Here is a 21,400-nt window from a genome sequence, read left to right on the forward strand (position 1 = left end):
TTGGTTAACTTTAAATAATATGTAGGATTTCACAGCTTCTCTTAGAGAAGGGAATTGAATGTTAAGCTGTTCAGTCATGATAACTAGATCTCCCATTGTTATGGCTCATGCTTTTGTTACAAAATCAGTTAACCATTTTGCCAAATACATCTAGTTGTTACACTTTCATAGTGCAGGAAGAGCAGGAGAAAACAAGAGGTTACTTGATGGGAGGGCTATTTCTCCAGTCTACTCCTTGATGTCAGCCCTCCAATTGGGTTATGATGGACTGAGGAACCCTGAGACTAGCTAAGTGGTGGGACCAGCTGATGACTAACTGTCCTCTGATGAAGCCCACATCCTGGGAACCGAACTCCTTGCAAGCCTCTTCAATCCACTGCAGGCCTTTGCCTTCTCTGACACCATCCACATCTCCTTGCCAAGGATCTGAAGATGCAAGTTGCAGAGTCTGGTAGACTGAATACCACTTAGGCAAAACAAGCATCTTCTGTTCAAGTCCCTGCTGCTTGTCATTCATAAGTCAATGAGGCTGGAAATCACCCACACTTCCTCCCATTCAGTGCCTGGATCCATGATGTATTTAAGCACCAACCCCATGCCCTAAGTGCCCTCAGGGTGGCTCTGCCCCATAGTGATGGCTCCTCTCTTTCACTCGCTCTTTGCTGTTTCACGGTAAACTCATGCCGAGGCTTTCTTTTTACTTCACTCTGGGCACCTTGGCTCATTCAGATTCCTTGAGACTCCGATCACGCACCACCACGATATCTACTGGGACACTCACCCATCTTTCACACAGAAGCCAAACAACATCCTGATGAGAAAAGGATGGACTACAGATGGCCTGAAGCAATCTGCTGTTGAAACCTTTTGAGGATTGCCAAGGTAAATGGTGTCTTTACTGAGAGCTCTACTGCAAAGTAACCCCATGTTACTGTAGATCCACCAGAAATAGGCAGACATTGAACTCAAGGGACAATCCCTTACAATCATATCTTGCTGCCAAACGCTTCCCTTAGCACCCTTTTCTCCAGCATGTTATCTGGCATGTGTAGAGTGTTTCTGGCTTTATCTTTGCCTATGACAAGTTCTTTTTAATTCAGTTGATAGTATTTCCCCCAAACCCAGAATAGATAAGAAATCACTAGGAATTTACATCCGATTACCCTAGATTCATTCTCCCACATTACAAGGCCCCACATTACAAGGAGGAATGGTATGTGTTTGCCATGTTGATGTTTCATTAGTATTTTTTTAAGTTGAAATTAAGTGTTACTTTTCTGAGGAAGTAGCCAGAATATTCCTCTCTCAAATTGATAAATCTGGACTGGCACAATTTGAAGTCAGACATTATTTCTAACCAAATTATACTCTTTTGTTTGCCATGATAGCTTGACAGTTTTAATATCTGAAGGCAGGCCTATATGATAATCCCAGCAGTATTCTGGAGATAAGATTTTAGAGGGTTTGTTGAGAAGGAAATACTTGTTTAGGTGGCTTTCATCATGCCACTCGGCTTCTATGTCATTTTTCTTGTCCAGGAGGATTCCCTTAAAGCACTCCTGGGTGATGTTGAGAACCTGAATTGGTGTTCCTCCAAAAATGGCTGCATGGTAATAAAAATCCCCCTGGCCAAATGGAATATATGCTGCCGACTCTTTCCGCCTCTCATAAGTAAAGTCATCAGGATCTGCCTTGTACCACCAGGCCTGTAGCTGAGCCACCGACTGGCCCAGGGTCTCCACCCCAAAATGGTCTTGGAAGACCTGGTCCACATCCATGCAGAAGAGGAAGTCAACCTCGTGTTGGATGTGGGCCAAGATGTGCTCCCCGATGGTCTTCATACGCATCATGCTGATGTCTTGCCACCTCTTCTCTGGCTTGACCTCAAACACTTTGAAGGAACGCAGAGGACCCAGCTCTATAAATGGCACCTTGGAGACATCATCCACCATGACATAAAATATGACTTTGTGGCCGACCATGAAGTACCTATTAGCAGATGTTACGAACTCCTCCAAGTAATGCTCAATATATCTGAAACAAAGAAGAAAAGCAAAACATTTAACACCTGGGATTCCTGAAAGAAACCACGTGCTATTATAATCATCTTGTCTATATTTTATGGTTAATAGGAGAATGATTTCTTCACCCCGGGTGTGTTTTCATGTCAGTGCAACACCCCTGGCTATTCTCCACCATTTAGTTACTCAGTCCTTGGGGAACTGAAATGACTTATCTGACTGCCAATTTTGGAAGAGCAACTAGAACTAGACATGCACTACCTTGTCCTTCCTCTTCTCTGGCTCTTAGAAGCCAGCCAGTCCAAGAGAGCATGTGTTCTCAACTGCTCTGGGTTTTGCAGGAAGCTTACTGGTACAGGATCTATTCCCACATCCAGAGGCCTATAGGTACCTGGATGCCTAAGTCTTTCTAACTCTGGGCGTTGAATATTTAGGAGACCCTGGGCCTGCAGATATAAGCCACATTCTCCAATATCAGCTTTAACTATAATGAAGGTGATTATTTACCACCCTCTGCCTATCTTACCCTTTTGTATAATTTACCAATTGGTTCAGATTTTGGACAGTCAAAGGGGGTACTAGGTCTTGAGCTCCACTCAAAAGCCCTAACATAAGCCCCAATGTTGTTACTGCCAGATCAGATGTAAGAGTGATGTGACCCTTGGAACCACTGGGGATGCATTAAGCCCAAACAGCAGCACTCTCTTGTCCTCCTCTGTGATACAGAGAATGAGTTACAAGATCTAGATCTGCTTTCATGTTACATAGTTATCCTAGGAGCCTCCCACTAGTCACCTAAAACACCAATCCATTGTCCACATACCATCATTACTGAGCAAACTCTGATTTAACCTTATTTCAACTACTTTTTCTTTGTCTTAAAAAAAAAAAAGGACAGTGTTAGCAGTAAGCCACATTTGGTGGTTGAGTAAATGTAGATGAAAAAAGAAGATAAAAAAATTAAAAGAAATTAAAAAAACAACAACAACAAGGAAATAAAGGACTATGTTTTTTAGAGTAGTTTTAAGTTCATGACAAAATTGGGCCAAAAGTACAGAGAGTTCCCACATACCTCCTGCTCTCACATTTGCACAGCCCCTTGCTACTATCAACATCCTTGCACCAGAGTGGTACATTTGTTACAATCGATGAAGCTACACTGACATATCGCTATCACCCAAAGTCCATAGGTTACATTAGGGTTCACTCTTGTTGTGAGACATTCTAAGGGTTTAGACAAAAGTATAATGACATGTATCTACCATTATAGTACCATACAAAATAGCATCACTGCCCTAAAAATTCTCTTAGCTTTGCTTATTAATCCCTCCCTCCCTGAACACCCCCTCACAATCACTGACCTTTTTACTGTCTCCATAGTTTTATCTTTTGCAGAATGTCATATAAGCACACAGCATGTAGCCTTTTCAGTGTGGCTTTTTTTAACTTAGTAACATGCATTTAAGGTCCTTTCGTATCTTTTCATGACTTGATTGCTCATTTCTCTTTAGCACGGAATAATATTCCATTGTCTGGATGTGCCATAGGTCATTTTTCTATTCGCCTACCAAAGGACATCTTGGTTGCATCCCAAGTTTTGGCAATTGGGAAATAAAGCTTCTATAAATATCTATGTGCAGTTTTTGTATAGACATAAGTTTTTAACTCATTTGGGTGAATACCAAGGAGCACGACTGCTGGATCATATGGTAAGAGCATATTTAGTTTTGTAAGAAACTGCCAAATGGTCTTCCAGAGGGGCTGTGCCATTTTGCATTCCTACCAGCGATGAATAAGTGTTCCTGTTGCTCCACATCCTTGCCAGCATTTGGGGTTGTCGGTGTTTTGAATTTTGGCCATTCTAGTAGGTATTCAGTGGTATTTTAACTATTTATTCATTTGAAAAACATTTTATTGGTGTCTTCTGTAAGCCCAAGCTATAGACTATCTTGTGAAGCCATGGTACGGAGATTACCAGGAAGCGGAAGAATAGACCAGATGGCTTAATACAACTTGACCAAACCCTAAACTCATGTGGACTGAATTTAATGCGCTGACCACACTACTGACCAATCATGGTGTTTTGTGAGTAATAATGACTGGCACTTCTTTTCGCTTTTTGTTGCTGCTTGGACTTCCTTTCTTTGTTACCAAAATAAAATGTGCTTTTAATGTTGGCATGTGGTAATCCAAGGTTTATAGTATTGATTCTTTAAATGGAGAGAATATATCTGAGGAATATAAAAAGGGACTTTAACATGGCTCTGTGGCTAGCCGCCAGGAAATCCTTCAGTTTTCTGGGACCTCAAGAAAAATCTATTGTGCCCTGAAGCTTGGGAAACAATGGGGGGGGGGGTAGGGTGGGATCAAGAGCAGGGGAGAGTCACTGTGAGGTTTCACATTGTTTAGCGATTAAAGCACTGCAGTTGGCTCCACGCATTGTTGCTTGAAAACAAACCAAACATCACACCTCCTAAAAGTCCAAATCCACTTTAGAGATTTATTGCTGCTGAGTACAAACAGTCCTCTCTTGCCTCAGGGCTGAGGACAGAGTGCTTTCACCAGGATGTGCACTTAAAGTTTAGTTCTCCAGAGTTGGAACTAGATGGCTGAAGCCATTGTGGGGCATTGGGGAATGTTCTGTTCTTTTTGGAAACACCAGGATCAAATCAATCTGCAGTGTGGCTGGGTTTTGTGGCAAAGGATTAGGTAAGCTGAGCAATGGCTCCCGACTTATACTAGTACAGATTCTTCTACTAAACATGTCAAAACTCCACAGTTACCCTTCTCTGTTAGAGACATGACATAGGTCCCTAGGATCAGCACATTCAGTGACATTAGAACTTGATTGGTATTTGTTAATGACACAACAGTAATATCTGCTGGGCTCTGGGTTGGGGAAGGTTATCTTTGGAGAACTATCAGATCTTTACAGAGCTCTGTTTTAAGCCTCACCTTGGCAAAGCTCAGATCAACTTGACCTTCAACTTCCATTATACAAGGCAAGGGAATCAACTTTCCATGAGGCTTCTTCAGAAGAGGTACGGGCAGAAAGCCCCAGAGGGCAGAAAAAAAAAATAGGAAAATTGGACTTTCAGTTTTATTTTGGAAAAAGAAAAAAGGAAAATTCTCCAAAAAAGTAAAATGGATTATCTTTAACAACTAATATTAGAGCTAGAACTTTCAAGTAAGAATGATTTCAGTTTTTCTACACCATATGTTCTGAACAAGGAGCTGAAACTGGAAGCTATCCAACTGTTGGAAGAGCAAGCTCTGACCAGCCAAACCTCCTAGGGCCAAATCCTCCATGAGGGAAAAAGTAGAAGTGATCTGAGGAACCCACGGAAGAGTGGTCAGCTGTGTTCCAGCATGGAAAACCACTGTGCTTAGGTCACTCTGCACCTAGAACTTGCTGTAAATCTCCCTGTAGTTGGTCCTGGGCCATAGAGCATAGTAAAGAGTGATGCACTCTGGGCTGTCTAGCAGCTAGCATTTGTGGAGTTTCTAAAGGAAGCCATGGTGGTCAGGGAGGAGGTGGTTGTGGGTATGCTGCTGACCCTGGGTTTGGTGGGTGGAGCTGACATTTTTTACTGCAACCCAAAGCCCTCATTTTGAAGTGGGAATGAATGGACTTACCTACTATTATTTTGTTCTCAGCATTTTAGGGCCTCAGCAGAAAGGAGACTGAAACAGTCCCATGAAAACATTCTCCTATCTAATCAAAAAATCATGGCTGGCCTCCATCAGTTCAGGAGTCTCCACCCTAACATTTTGATAGTAGAACAAGAAAAAGTCTGGACAGTTTTATCAGTGACACCTACCTTCCAATAGCAAAAACCGTCAACCCCACGGTAATTTTCTGTTTGGCATAATAATTTTCTAGGATGGCTTTGTTGTAAGTGCCTTCCCACACAACCGGCGCCTTCCATTTGGTCACTGTCACAACCTCTGGGCGTTTCCTGGTGATAAAGCATAAAGTCCCCTGAGTCAGGGCAGCTTTGCCATTGTGGGGCAGAGACTTTCCAAGGAAAAGGGGGTCAGCTATGATCTGCAGGGACTGTCCTTGAATCCTGACTGTAGCTTAACCCCAAACACTTGGCTGGGAGGTGTGCCATTTGCAGGGGGTAGCATCTTCTGGGTGAGGAAGAGGAGGCTTTGACTCAGGTGCCTTTGAGGGCTATTTTTTTTCCTTTTTTTTTCTTTTTTTTTTTTTTTTTGAGGCAGTCTTGCTCTGTCACCCTGGCTGGAGTGCAATGGCATGATCTTGGCTCACTGTGCAGCCTCCACCTCCTAGGTTCAGGTGATCCTCCCACCTCAGCCTCCCAAGTAGCTGGGATTATAAGCATGTACCACCATGCTTGGCTAATTTTTGTATTTTTAGTAGAGATGGGGTTTCACCATGTTGGCCAGGCTGGTCTTGAACTCCTGACCTCAGGTGATCCACCCACCTCAGCTTCCCAAAGTGCCAGGATTACAGGTGTGAGCACTGTGTCCTCTGAAGGCTATTTTGGGGGGCCATTATGAGGCTCTTAACCTCTACATCTCATATTTTCTTTCCTCTTCTACTTTCGTTGTTCTCTTCCTACTTTAAATCCCTTTCCCTACTTCCCCAGCCCTTTCCTAAACTACGAGTAGCACCCTAGGGTGTCATTTATCCCTGTGGATGTCATCTGAGCTGAAGGAGACCCTAAGCCTTGAAACAGATGGAAGAGAGAGTGACATTAGATTTGAAAGAGAAAAGGCTGTTCTGGCCTTTTGTCAGAAGGGATATCTGGGTGGGAACCTGCTTATTGGCCAAAAAGAGCCCCAGATTAAAGGGATTCTGATGTTACTGCTCACTCAATAAATAAAGGACAAAGGTGCCAGAAAAAAAGGGTCTTCATAGAGGCCCAGCACGGCCAAGGCTGGAGCCCAGGGCTCTGGCAAGGACCTTCTTCTTAGACCAGGGGCGTCTTTACTAGGAACACAAAAGGGGCGAGAGGGAGGGTGCTTTGCTGTGGTCAGAGAGCTTGAACAGGACTTGGCGAGGCCAACACAAACACAGGAAGCAATGACAAAGCACAAAACTGCGAAGCCCTGAAGGGTAAATGCAGAAAGCACAGAGCAGCATGGGCCAGCGTGAGGGTGGAGCTCCAGGCAGGGGGAGGCTCCGACTCCTCATTGGCCTAGGAGGTGGGGGTATTTTCCCCCTTGGGAAGCAGAGACTGGCACAGAACATTTAAATTCAGACCCCAGTGTGGGCCTGGCACCCTGCTTGGCATTTTCTTATACTTCACTGGGTTCACTGTAGGCAGCATCTTGATTCAACCCTGGGAAGGCATGTGACTGGGGCAAAGTCCTGGTGATCCCTGCCGGCTGCACTGGCGCTTATAAGGCTGTCAGGGAGAGATTAGCAAATACCTCGGGCCAGCAAGGCCAGTGGAGGGCTGGGTTTTCATAGAACCGCCCTACCCATCAGCAAAGCTGGGTTTTCCCACAGCGAGGCCGATGAGCACAGCTGGGTCATCCCCTGCCTCACCCCAGCCTCAGAGTGGAAAGGAGCCTCAGTAGACTCTCGTCTCAGGCCTTCGGTCCCTTGTCCCCAAACAGTGCACTCTGTAGTTCTTGAGCTGACTCTGCCTTCCCACCCCAGCCCCAGGCATCACATCTAGTCTAATTCCCAGGTTCTGTCACAGCTGGAACTGGCCTACTGCCTACATTTCCCCCACCCACAGCTGGCATGGCTCTGGGTTGGTCCAGATGCAGAGAGGGGAAACACTTTCTGGGTGCTCTCTTGGTTCACCTCATCTGGAGTCTCAAACTCTAAGACTTAGCTCTGCCTTCAGCACCCCAGGTACGCCTGCTGCATGGAAGACACAGTTGCCCTTGGTTTCCTTCCGTCATGAAAGAAGCTACCATGCACTCTGCACCAACCTGTGCCAGGCACCCATCACGTACACTTTCTCATTTAGTCGCTGCAACAGCCATGCAATGTATCATGTCCACGATCCAGATAACAAAACCAAGTCTCAGAGCAGCTTATTATCTTGTCCAAGGCCAAGCAGCTGGTCACTGATGATGGCAGCTAACACACACTGAGCAATTCCTGTGGGACCAGGCACTGTGCAAAGGGCTCACCCTTCTGAGGTAGGTGCTATTTTTATTCCCATTTTATCAGTGAAGAAGCTAGCACAGAGAGGTCAAGTAACTTGCCTGAGGTTGCACAGCTAGTGCTAGTTTAAAGCTGGGATTTAAACAAGATCATCTGACACTAGAGTCCATGCTCTGAGCTGAGCCACCACCTATACTGTTTCTTATATGCCATTTCATTCCACTGCTGATGAAGTTGGGGTTAAAACCCAGGTTTGTCCTGATCTAAATGTAACACTATTTCCACTTAAAAAATAAGCTAGGCACAGTGGCTCACGCCTGTAATCCCAGCACATTAGGAGGTCGAGGCAGGTGGATCACTTGAGGTCAGGAGTTCGAGACCAGCCTAACCAACATGGCGAAACCCTGTCTCTACTAAAAAAATACAAAATTAGCCAGGCGTGGTGGTGCACACTTGTAATTCTGGCTACTTGGGAGGCTGAGGCAGGAGAATTGCTTGAATCCGGGAGGCACAGGTTGCAGTGAGCCAAGATCACACCACTGCACTCCAGCCAGGGCAACAACAGCAAAACTCCATCTCAATAAATAAACAAATAAATAAAAAGGAATTATTTTTATTTGCATTGGCATCTTCGGTAATTCGGACTGAGAAGTGATGAGCCTTTTGTTGTTGTTTTTACACAACAGCATCTGAGCAGGAAGGAAAGCATCTGAGCAGCTCTTTCCTGGCCCTTTTTCCTTTCTTGTTAATGTCCCATCTTTGTGATCTAGGACTTCTTCCAACAGCATCATGTTGTAGCTTACATGGTGCTTTAAGTCCTGTAAAACGCTTAAAGCTTTGTTGAATCATGAGATTGCAAACCAAAAACCAATCAATAAATAAATACCCCACACACATATCTTATTCTTCTGTAACTGTTTCTGAACTTAAAACTCTCTTCTTCATTGCACCTCATTCACTGCATCTTAGTTTTAGCCTGTCAAAGATCTTTTAGTAGTTCTAACCTAGCCCACTAGCTAAGTCCTCTAACTGTGTATAAGCTGGACATTAGGTGATACTATTTTTTAAGAAGGAAAAAGAGGAATAGGTATAGTTATTTAATACTTATGGTGCGCCAGGGGCTAAGTGCTTGACTTTTCTTCTCTCATTTAATCTTCACAAGCACTCTATGAAGCGGGTGCCATCATCATTCCCATTTTGCAGACAAAGTGGAGGGTAGGAAAGAGGAAGGGAATGGAGCCTGTTGCCATTTAATTTATATAAAGGACCCAACTGGGGTGCCTGATCCCTTGACGCACATTTCCCAGTTCCCTGATCTATACCAGGTCATCCTGCTAAGCATTGAGATGGGAGAAATGAGACCCAGTCCTTCCCCTTGAGAATCTTGCAGTCCCAACAGGTGGTCCACCTGCTACACACTCCTCAACCACATGATCACTCAGTCCAGGTCTTCTAAAAGAACCGAGTCAGAAAACCAGAGTCCAGTTTAATTACTTGGCTTCCTTCAAGTAGGAAGAAAAAGTAGCAATATTAAAAATTAATGTCGAATTAAAATTTAAAGTAGTCTATTTCCCAGCTGTTAATTATTTGATTCCACTGACAATTCTAACATGTCCGTGACCCTGACTACAAAGCCACACAACAGCCTGAAAATGCAGGCAGCTGGGGAGAAGGGGGAGGAGGGAGAATGAGATCAAGATCTGCTTCCTGGATGAACCGCTACATGGAGGAGTCTTAGTCATCAAAACCCACAAAACCCCAAAAAAAGAAGTGATGGAGGGCAGCTCATGCATATGCAAAAGCTAGTCTTTGACAATGTCAACTGCCAGAGAAGTCCTAGATCACAAAGATGGGGCACTAAAAAGAAAGGAAAAAGTGCCAGGAAAAAGCCGCTCAAATGCTTTCCTTCCAAGTAGGGTATGCAATGATGTGATGCCAGTGTGTGCAGTTCCACAAAAGATTCCCCCAAAATAAAAGGGCTCCCTAACCAAACCTCCCTAGGTTATTGGCAGCTTTTAAATTTTATGTATTTATGGTACATTTTGGTACCCAACGGTTGCGTAGAGGAAGCATTAAAATTCTATGAATCGTGCAGTAGGTTTAAAAAAGATGTGGAGGGCCGGGGGTGGTGGCTCACGCCTATAATCCCAGCACTTTGGGAGGCCGAGGCGAGTGGATCACAAGGTCAAGAGATTGAGACCACCTGGTCAACATGGTAAAACCCCGTCTCTACTAAAAATACAAAAAATTAGCTGGGCATGGTGGTGGCGCATGCCTGTAGTCCCAGCTACTCAGGAGGCTGAGGCAGGAGAACTGCTTGAACCCAGGAGGCAGTGGTTGCGGTGAGCCAAGATCGCGCCATTGCACTACAGCTTGGGTAACAAGAGCGAAACTCCATCTCAAAAAAAAAGAAAAAAGGTGGAATACATACAATTCATTATTATGATTATTATTACTTGAGACAGGTTTCACCTTGTCACCAGGCTGAGTGTAGTGGCACGATTGCAGCTCTCTGCAGTTTCAACTTCCCAGGCTCAAGTGATCCTCCCACCTTAGCCTCCTGAGTAGCTGGGACTAAAAGCATGCACCACCACATCCAGCTAATATTTGATTTTTTTGTAGGTCAACTTTTGACTTTTTGTTTCGCTAAGTTGCTTAGGATATTCTTGACCTTCTGGACACAAGTGGTCCTCCCACATAAGACTCCCAAAGTGCTGAAATTACAGGCGTGAGCCACTGCACCCAGCACAACTCATTATTGACTGAATTCCCTCTAAGCAACAGCAGCCTGGCTAGACAAGGATACAGAGAAAAGCTGATGGCAACATGAACAGGGATGGCAGGGTGGCTGTGGAATGGATAGAAGGGGATGAAATGGAAAGGATTTTGGAGGAGGAATTGACAGAACATGCTAATGAATTAGACTGTGAGATAGATAGAGGAAAAGTGAGAGGAACAAGGGTGGGGAGGATATCCATTCTGGCCATGTGAGACATGCAGAGATGTCAGGAAGGCAGGTAGATACAAGTCACAGCTCAAAGGCAACATCTTGGCTAAAGATTTAAATGTGGAATGGTCTCTAATCTCACTAATGGTACCTAATGCCATGAAAATGGAGGAGAGCACATTGGAAAATGGTGTATAAAGAACAGAGAAGAGGACACTGGACTTAGCCCCTATAAACTCTAATCCCTGATAGCTGGGAAGAGGGAGCTGCCCCTGTCAGAAAACAGTCACAAATGAGGATTGGTGTTATAGAAGCAAAGCGACCTTGATATGGAAATATGCACAATATACCACGGTTTTAGGTAATTTATAAAAAAGGACCCTTTTTTTAGAGACAATTTTGCTTTGTTGCCCAGGCTGGAATGCAGTGGCTCAGCTCACTGCAACCTCTGCCTCACGTGTTCAAGTAATTCTTGTGCCTCAGCCTCCTGAGTAGCTGGGATTACAGGTGCTTGCCACCACACTCAGCTGATTTGTTTGGTAGTAAAGACTTCACCATGCTGCCCAGGCTGGTCTTGAACTCCTAAGCTCAGGCAATCTGCCTGTCTCAGCCTCCCAAAGTGCTAGGATTAGAGGCATGAGCCATTGCACATGGCCAAAAAGGATAAATATATACGAAGTATACTTATTTGTTCATTCATTCCTTCATCCAATCATTCGTTTATGCAAGAAATAGACTTAGGTACCCTGAGAAGGCTTACATCTGGTGCCACTTCAAACCAACATTCTTTAAATAATCTGCTTGTGCCCAGGTGCAGTGGCTCACGCTTTTAATCCTAGCACTTTGGGAGGCTGAGGCAGGGGATCTCTTGAGACCAGGAGTTTAAGACCAGCCTGGGCAACATGGCAAGACCCCGTCTCTACAAAAAATACAAAAATTAGCCAGGCATGGTGGTGCATGCCTGTGGTCCCTGCTGCTTGGGAGGCTGAGGCAAGAGGATTGCTTGAGCCTGGGAGGTGGGGGCTACAGTGAGCCATGATTGCGTGTCACTGCACTCCAGTCTGGTTGGCAGAGTAAGACCCTGTCTCAAATAAATAAATAAAGATAAATAAAAATAAATATCTGTTCCCTATTCGTTTGGAGGTAGAGCCATGCAAGGGGGAGAGTAGAGACAGTGAGAGCTGGTGACTGTGGTCTGTCCCTCCTCTCTGCCCCCAATCATTCAGCCCCAGCCCCACTTTCCAAGTCCTGCTCAGCAAAGCACAAGTGCCACAGTAAAATTGCCCTATTCTGCTTAGAAGGGCCTTTGGGGACCATCTCCAGCCCATCTAGCCTGCCCCTTAGGGATTCTCATTCCCCCACCTAAGGGGCTTTATCAAAGCAACAATGCTTCCATATTCTCACATTTCTATTAGTGGTTTCGCATTTCAGAGATGCCTACCCTGTCGTATAGATCATCAAATGACATATGGGAAGCCAAAATTCCCATCCCTCCACACTGGCAGGGATCTCTTATCCCCAAACAATAAGAGAACTTGCTAGAACACAGTCTTCCCAGAGCCCAAGATCCTTCGCAATGGGACAGATGCTATTTTTGGGCCGGGTATGGTGGCTCACACCTGTAATCCCAGCACTTTGGGAGGCCAAAGCAGAAGGATCACTTAAGCCTAGGGAGTTCAAGAGCAGCTTGGACAACATAGTAAGACCCTGTCTCTAAAAAAAAAAAATTAAAAATTAGCTGGATGTGGTGGCACGCACCAAGCCTCCTTACTCAGGAGGCTAATGTAGGAGAATTGCTTGAGCCTGGGATGTTAAGGCTGCAGTGAGCCACGATTGCGTCGCTGCACTTCAGCCTGGGTAACAGAGCAAGACCCTGTCTCAAAATAATAAAATTAGAACTTTTTTTTAATGATGCCATTCTCTCCTGATTATTCTGATGATCATCTCCAGCACGCACCCTCTGCCAAGCTCAGGAGTACCCTGTGATTCTGTCTAGATGTCCCATAAGCACCTGCATCCACATGCCTTCTTAATGGAGCTCCCCATCTCCCCCAGCTCTGAGGCCTGTGTCTCTTCCTTCAGTTCCTTCCTGGCTAATGGCACCACTGCTCACCAGTGTCAGGTCTCAAAGTCACCCTGGACAACTCCCATCTCCTCACTCACAGAACCACATCCTTCCAGTAGATCCTGCCTCCTACCAATCTAGGCAAATACTGGTTTTATAGTGACAACCCCTATAAGACCATGAACTTCTCAAATATAACCACGTTGATTGATTTCTCCTATCTCTTCTGCCTATCATAATGCATAGCACAGTGTTTTTGACCATAACTCACAGTGAGAAATATATTTTACATCACAATCAAATACGTGCACACACCCATAAGCCTAGTGTTAAATATAATATGCTAAGGCTCTTTCTCCCAAATAAGGAATGCTCTCAATGGCACTGTTGCCTCCACTACCACACCACCTCCTGCAGGGCCATGGATTTGCTGCATAGCACGTGACACTGCTTTTCTTACTTTGGATTAAACCAGTCCCATAGCCGAAGCTCTGTTGTGTCATCTTCCTTTCTTTGTTCCTCCTCTCTTCCTTTTTCTTTGTCTGTGTCTTCTTCCTCTTGTTGATAATTGTGGATCCTAAGTACAAAGGGAAAGGAAACCAGGTAAGGCAGGGAAGGTGACTATGGTGGTGGGAGAACTGCTGAATATCTTGTGAAAATGCGTTCCAAGGCAGATTATGCATACACTAAGTGAATTGAGCAGAAAAAAGCTCTAGACATTAAGCGTTTATTCATGAAGACATATTTTTGATGAAAAGATGCAGTACTCACCTCATTACCCTTCCAAGTAAGCACATTAGCAATTTAATGGCATAATAACCTTCAGGTTATTTCAGGGGGTGAGGGAAACTTGATAAGACAATTCTTCTAAGAACATTTCAGTTTATAATTGTCTTTCCTGCAATCTAAACTTTAGCTCAGGGCTGTGCATGGTGGCTTGCACCTGTAATCCCAGCAATTTGGGAGGCCGAGGCAGGCGGATCACCTCAGGTCAAGAGTTCGAGACCAGGCTGGCCAACATGATGAAACCCCACCTCTACTAAAAATATAAAAATTAGCTGGATGTGGTGGCAGGTGCCTGTAATCCCAGCTTCTTGGGAGGCTGAGGCAGGAGGATCACTTGAATCCAGGAGGTGGAAGTTGTAGTGAGCTGAGACTGTGCCATTACACTCTAGCCTGGGCCAGAAGAGTGAAACTCCAACTCAAAAAATTAAATAAATAAAGAGCCCAAGCCTCAGCCCCCAAGTTAACTGAAAACAAAACAAAACAAAAAACTCATTTAGCTGGGTGTGGTACTGCATACCTGTAGTCTAGCTACTCAGGAGGCTGAGGTAGGAGGATCACTTGAGCCCAGGAGTTCGAAGCTACAGTGAGCTATGTTTGCCCCACTGTACTCTAGACTGAGTGACAGCAAGACCCTGTGTCAAGAACAAAACCAACCCTCAAATGTCCTAGTCTCACTCACAAAATAGTCTTCATATAATTTCAATAAGCAAGAAAGATGAGTGACTGAGAAGGTCATGAACATGAAACCATTGTGTGTGGACCCTCTACAAGCATCAGGTGGGTGGGCAAACGCTGATCGCTGCCTGATCACCTTACCCATTGTTAAACCAGCCAGGAAACCACCAGCCCTTCTGAGCGCTGCTGTCATCAACTTCTGGGTTTCTAAGAAATGGAAACGATTACAAACATTTTTAGAAAATGTGGTAGTCCCCAAACTTGGGGCTTCCAAATTCTTTTTATAGCAGAGATTACTTTTAAAAAACTAAAAAACTGAAAACAGCCAACTTATTAAACAAACAGCAATGAGACACTTTAGCTGAATGAGAGAGAACAGACCTGAAGCTCTCTCAATCTCTCTTCCCTGGGCAGCCCCCAGACCTCAGCTCATTCTGGGGGCCCTAGAGGAAGAGAAGGGAAAAGGGGGCTAGAGTGCATTAATGCATAAACCTGAGTCCTAGATCTGCCACTTACTAGCTGTGTGACTGTGATACAACATTTTCCCTCTCTGAATTTTGACTTTCTCCTCCAAAAAGTATAGTTAATAATGCTAATAACAGACCTACCATGAAGGAAATTTTGAAGACTGAATGAAATAGCATATATGAAAGAGCTTTATGAGTTGAAAATGACTGTAACAAGTTATAGTCTTCATGAAAAACCAATGCATGTTTCCAAGAATCACCTCTTTAGCTAACACCAGCAGAATTCAGATTGTTATAAAAGTCTAGAGAAAAATTCAGTTTGCCCAAAGGTTAGCAGTAACAGCCTCAGGAAATCTAGGGGTCCCTGAACAAGAAGTTCAGGAAACTACTTGAAAGCCACTGTAGCCACCCATTTGAGAAAGTTTCCATACTCTCATTCATGTGAAAGTCTCTTCAAGGTGGGCGGCCTGGCACAGTGGCTCAATCCTGTAATTACAGCACTTTGGGAGACTGAGGCAGGCCAATCACCTGAAGTCAGGAGTTCAAGACCAGCCTGGCCAACACAGCAAAATCCCATCTTTACTAAAAATACAAAATATTCGCCGGGCATGGTGGTGGGTACCTGTAATCCCAGCTATGTGGGAGGCTGAGGGGGGAGGATTGCTTGAGCCCAGGAGGCGGAGGTTGCCATGAACCAAGATCACACTACTGCACTCCAGCCTGGGCAACACAGCAAAACTCCATCTCAGAAAATTTAAAAAAGAAAAGAAAGCAAAGAAAAGGTAGGGGGCTTCTGGAGGATGAGGAAAGAGGAAAGCCAATGGATACAATGCCCTTATGTTGGACAAATGAGATGGTGAGGTAACTCGTGAACAGGCATAATATTATGAAACCTGTTTTAAAGCCCATTAACTTGGAAGTGTTTGAGATGGCTTTCAAGATATAGGTACAGTAAACAGAAAAACAACACAATACTAAAAAAACACAAGAAATAACAGAAAGAGATATGTTGATTTAGTCACCCAGGTATGTATTCTCACATGACCTCAGTCATCCCAAAGAAAAGTTTCACCTTTACTTTCATTTCACAGCCAAGATACTGGCTGGGTGGATTTGAGCAAATTTCCAAGGTCACATGGCATGTGGGCATAAAAGCCAGGATTTCACACCAGGGCAAAAATGACATCAGAAATGAAGGCTGGAGCAAGTACAAGCAGTTACGTGCAATACTTCGCTCTGAGCTTTCTGACAACCAAGCCAACAGTAGGAAATATAAAGGTTTACATGGTTCTCATTTTGTTTTCAAAAAATAAGAAAAGAAAATTTTAAAGATACATACTGGTTTCTCAAGAGACTCAATTTTTTCTTTTTTTTCCTGATTCTTATTCTCAGAGCAATTTCTTGCATGGGTCTTTATATAACATTTAAAGGGCAGAATAATAGACAGTATCTCCCTAGATACTTTTTATCAGCAAGACAGGAATGTTTTCAAATGACAGCACTTAAGAGAAGTCTGAGGAGAACTGAGGGCAAGATACAAGCCATGGTCCTGTATTGATAAGTCTAGGGAGGCTGCAGCAATAACCTTCCAGATCCCCAGGAATCCACCCACCCCTCCGACTTTGGCAGAGCACCACGGCTGGCTGCTGTATGAAGAACGGACTGTAGAGGGTGCCAGAGTGGCTGCAGTAGACATCCACTAGAAATCTAGAATTCAGTGCACTTACTTTGAGTGATATATCCACAAGAAAGAGCCTTCTGGGCTAAAAGCAAGAGAAATAAAAACACATCATGTTACTTTTAATTCTGAGAAAGGCGATTTTGTAACCATTATCATTGAGCCTGAGGCTGAGCTGAGAGCCAGGTTTCCTATCTTCCTCTGAGACATAACCAATGACATCAGGAGACTGGAAATTTCCACTTCAGGATCTCAAGGGGAAAGGAAATCTCAAAATGTGTGTTTGTGTGTGTGTATTGTAGAGATGGGGTTTTAGCATGTTGCCCAGGCTGGTCTCAAACTCAGGAGATCCACCCCAGTCAGCTTTTCAGTTTCCCAAAGTGCTGGGATTACAAGTGTGAGCCACCACGCCTGGCCTCGAATTCTGTTTTTTTTTTTTTTTAAAAAAAGAAGACAGCTCTCCATTGCACAGATGGGTCCTCTCCTGCCACCTACTCAGGTGCCTGGTGATGACAAAGGCCCTGGAAGGTGGAAATGCCGTGGCCTAGACATCTTCCCCCAGGATTTATCTTCCCCCAGAAAACAAAGCATCAACTGTAGAGCCTAATGCCATGGCCAGCTCAGAGCCTTCTATAGGACAGCCCCAAAAAGCCTTTCTTTAACTAATGAAGGCAGTGAGACTCTTAAAGCCCTTACAAGTCCTGCAACCTAGCACTCAAAACCCTACCTGACACTAAGGCCACGAATTTACAGATTCAGGTTCACCAACTTTTCACATCTCTTCAACAACCCTTCTCCTTACCCTCCTCCCTCAGAATCCTTCAACAACACAATGGTCACAACAATATCCACATTGCAGTGGGTTTTAAATATGTATTCATCCTTCAGCCTCCACTCAAATGCCACCTTTTCTGTGCCTTGCTTGATATGATCCTAGTACAGTGCCTAGTACATAGTGGGTACTCAATAAATATTTGTGAATAGATCCAAAACAATGGATCCTCCTCCAAGCCAAACATAATTTTTGCCTCCTTGAGCTCTTTTTTTATTTTTCTGAGACAGAGTTTCACTCTGTTGCCCGGGCTGGCATTCAGTGGCACAATCTCAGCTCAGTGCAACCTCTGCCTCCTGGGTTCAAGCAATTCTCCTGCCTCAGCCTCCGGAGTAGCTAGGGCTACAGGCTTACACCACCACACTTAATTTTTGTATTTTTAGTAGACAGGATTTCACCATTTTGGTCAGGCTGGTCTCAAACTCTTGACCTCAAGTGATCTGCCTGCCTCGGCCTTCCAAAGTGCTGAGACTCCATCTCAAAAAAAAAAAAAAGAATCGGAGGTAATGCATAGCAAAGATCCTGGCACACACAAGCATTCAATAACTAGTAGCTCCTATCATGATTACTACCATCATGATTATTTCATCATAATTTTGAAGGTTTCCTCTAATTTTAAAATTCAAAGGTTTTTTTTTTCATCCAGCCTCAAATCAAATGCTATCCTAGATGATATTCTTTCAATATGCTTTGCTGACAATTCTTCTATTTACTAATTGGTTGACAGGTTTGAGTGAGTTATTTTTAATCCTTTCCAGCTTAGTGCTGCCAACCTGTCTAAGGTTAGTGTCCTCAGCTCACCTCAAGCCATCATGCGGCCAATTCAGAAAGTGGAAAAATAAAAAAATCTCCCCTTGAAGTTTCTTGCAGATGTTCAAGTGGATTCTGCATATCAGAGGATGTTGGGGCCAGAGTCCAGGTGCCAGATGATTGGCCTGAAGAGCAGCCAGAACCTGCTCTGGCCACCGTGCAGGGAGAGTGTGTCCAGAACTGAAAGTAACCCTCTTTCTGAGAGGCGGCTGCAGACATGCAAGTTTGAGCCTTTGGCTCAGTTATGCACGTACAACTCTGGCTATGATTCCAAACACCAAAGTTATCTAATCAAGTGTTCAAACTCAGAGCTTGAATGTTATCCAAGCAGACATTTCGACTCCGGGCAGGAACCCCAAAGGGCACTTGTTCTTCTGTTGGACTCTTCCAACTGCTAGAGCTCTTCTATTTGCCAAAATTCCCTGTCTTATTTTGCCCTCTGGAGCAGACCATGATGAAGATGACTGTTATGGAGTGAATGTTGTATCTCCCCAAAATTCATATGTGGAGGACCTGACCTTAGTGTGATGGTATTCGGAGGCAGAGCTTGTGGGAGGTAATTAGGTTTAGATGAGGTCATGGGAATAGGGCCCCCATGAAGGAATTAGTGTCCTTACAAGAAGAGGAAGAGGCAGTAGCTTACTCCCACTCCATCACGTGTGGAGGAGGTGGCCATCTGCCAGCCAGAAAGAGCCCTCACGGGGGATTTTGGACTTCCCATCCTCTAGAACTGAAAGACTTAAATTCCTGTTGCTTAAACCACCTTGTGGTATTTGGTTACAGTGGTCTAAATTAAAATGATGATGAGGAAGAAGAGGAGGAGGATGATAGCTAGCATTTTACTGAGTGTTTATTAAGCTCTAGGTATTGCTTTTAAGCTTTATATACAATAACTTATTTAATTCTCCCAACAACCCTATGAGGCAGTTAGTATTTATAATCCCTACCTCAACTTTTTTTTTTGAGGCAGTATCCCACTTTTTCACCCAGGCTGGAATGCAGTAGTGGGACCACAGCTCACTTCAGCCTCAATCTCCCAGGCTCAAGTGATCCTCCCACCTCAGCCTCCTGAGTAGCTGAGAATACAGGTGTCCCAGCACTTTGGGAGGCCGAGGAGGGTGGATCACCTGAGGTCGGGAGTTCGAAACTAGCCTGACCAACATGGTGAAACCCCGTCTCTACTAAAAATACAAAAATTAGTCAGGTGTGGTGGCGCATACCTGTAATCCCAGCTACTTGGGAGGCTGAGGCAGGAGAATTGCTTGAACCCAGGAAGTGGAGGTTGCAGTGAGCCAAGATTGCACCATTGCACTCCAGCCTGGGCAACAGAGCGAAACTCCATCTCAAAAAAATTCAATAAATAAAATAAAACTAGGGAAACTAAAGAACAGAGTGGCTAAGTAACTTGCCCAAGGAGCAGCCTAGCTCTAAAGTCTAAGTGGGAAACTTCCTCAGCCCTCCATTGCCTAAGGAAGCACCAGGGTACCCACACCAAACTGAGTCATCTCAATCCCCTCAGTTCCCTCAATTCAAAAGACCTAGTTTCCAGACCCTTTTACTTGGTCACACTCTAGTTTGTCATGTTTTCATGTTTTTCTTAAAATGAGTTGTACAGAATGAAACTAAGGAACATTCCAGAAGTGGTTACATCTGTGCAGCACCACAGGGACTAATGGCTCCAGCATTCTGGAGATTCCTTCTGCTACTGATGCACCTAAAGGCACAGTTCCATTTTTAGTAACCAAGTCAGTCCCCCTAGCTCATCAAATCTTAGAATTTAAGTATCAAAAGAGATATTCAAATGTAAATCCAGGCTACCATCTTGAACTTGGGGGCCAATGAAACACTATGAAAATACGAATGGTACCAAAATAGCTCTGTACAACTCAGTTATACAATAGACTTTTTGAACTTTAAGGCTGAGCTTTTCCAGTCTTTTGAGTCAAAGACATCAGGCATTTCTGTGGCTGCTTGTGGAGACTTCTGTCAGAAGCCTCTCCAGCTGGAATCTCCAAGGCATTGTAGTTTCAAAAAGCACAGAGGTGGCTCATATATTTGGGGTGGATCCACAGATGAATTTGAAAACTTAGAAATGCTTAATTCATTTTGCTTTTCAAAGTTGAAAACACACATACACATTCAAAGGTTTAGCCAGGCACAAATGAATCACCAGCAACTCAGTATGTATTTTGCAGCAAAAGTCAACAACTTAAGTTGCTCCTTTAAACTCTGCAAATATTTTAGGATTTCAAAATTCAGGGTGGATTTCTCATGGAATTCCTGTCTGAAATTTCTTAAGGTAAATTCTGTATTTTTGATTATGTAAGTTATTTAAAATTACATTGGGCTTAATTTGACCTCATTTTCTCTGGATCTAGCCTACTATTACAAAAATTACGATATTAGGAACAAGGCAGGAAAGAAGTTAGGTAGTTAGCCAGAAGTCACTCGGGAGAGCTAATGATTTTAAGGATAGTCCAGGGCTTAGAGATTTAGGAAGGGTGGAATCCCTTATTTATGGTTTTGGTTAGTCCTAACTTCAATTCAACCTGGTGACTTTGATGATACTAGTGGGATAGAATCAAAGCAGTATTTTCACCCACATTATTTCATCATGTTTCATAATTACCTGTTGATATATTCCCAAAACACAACAATCACAGTTGAGACAACCAGCATTGACAGAATTACTTTTCCTTTGACATTCATTATTTTCTCCTAGGAAAAAAGAAGGAGGGGGGAGACAGATTAACTCAATGAACTTCAGAGAAGGATATGGTCTTTAAAAAATGCTTTTACCTAATTCTTTCTTTTTATTATTATTATTATTATACTTTAAGTTCTGGGATATGTGGGGAATGTGCAGGTTTGTTACATAGGTATACACGTGCCATGGTGATGCACCCATCAACTTATCATCTACATTAGATATTTCTCCTAATGCTATCCCTCCCCTAGTCCTTCCGACAGGCCCTGGTGTGTGATGCTCCCTCCCTGTGTCCATGTGTTCTCATCGTTCAACTTCCAC

At 43.9% G+C, this 21,400-nt stretch overlaps 1 protein-coding gene across 1 annotated transcript; it reads right to left on the bottom strand.

Moving 5' to 3' along the window:
* Positions 1–331: 331 nt before the first annotated feature.
* Positions 332–21,090, bottom strand: GGTA1 (glycoprotein alpha-galactosyltransferase 1 (inactive)). Its single transcript, NM_001267732.1, is given in 6 exon segments — positions 332–2,034; positions 5,843–5,980; positions 13,585–13,701; positions 14,727–14,792; positions 16,780–16,815; positions 21,002–21,090. Coding segments are annotated over 6 exon segments (1,131 nt in total). The 5' UTR covers positions 21,082–21,090; the 3' UTR covers positions 332–1,340.
* Between the last annotated feature and the right edge of the window lie 310 nt (positions 21,091–21,400).

This window comes from Callithrix jacchus, chromosome 1 (genome assembly GCF_049354715.1).
Source record: "Callithrix jacchus isolate 240 chromosome 1, calJac240_pri, whole genome shotgun sequence".
NCBI classification, from domain to species: domain Eukaryota; kingdom Metazoa; phylum Chordata; class Mammalia; order Primates; family Cebidae; genus Callithrix; species Callithrix jacchus.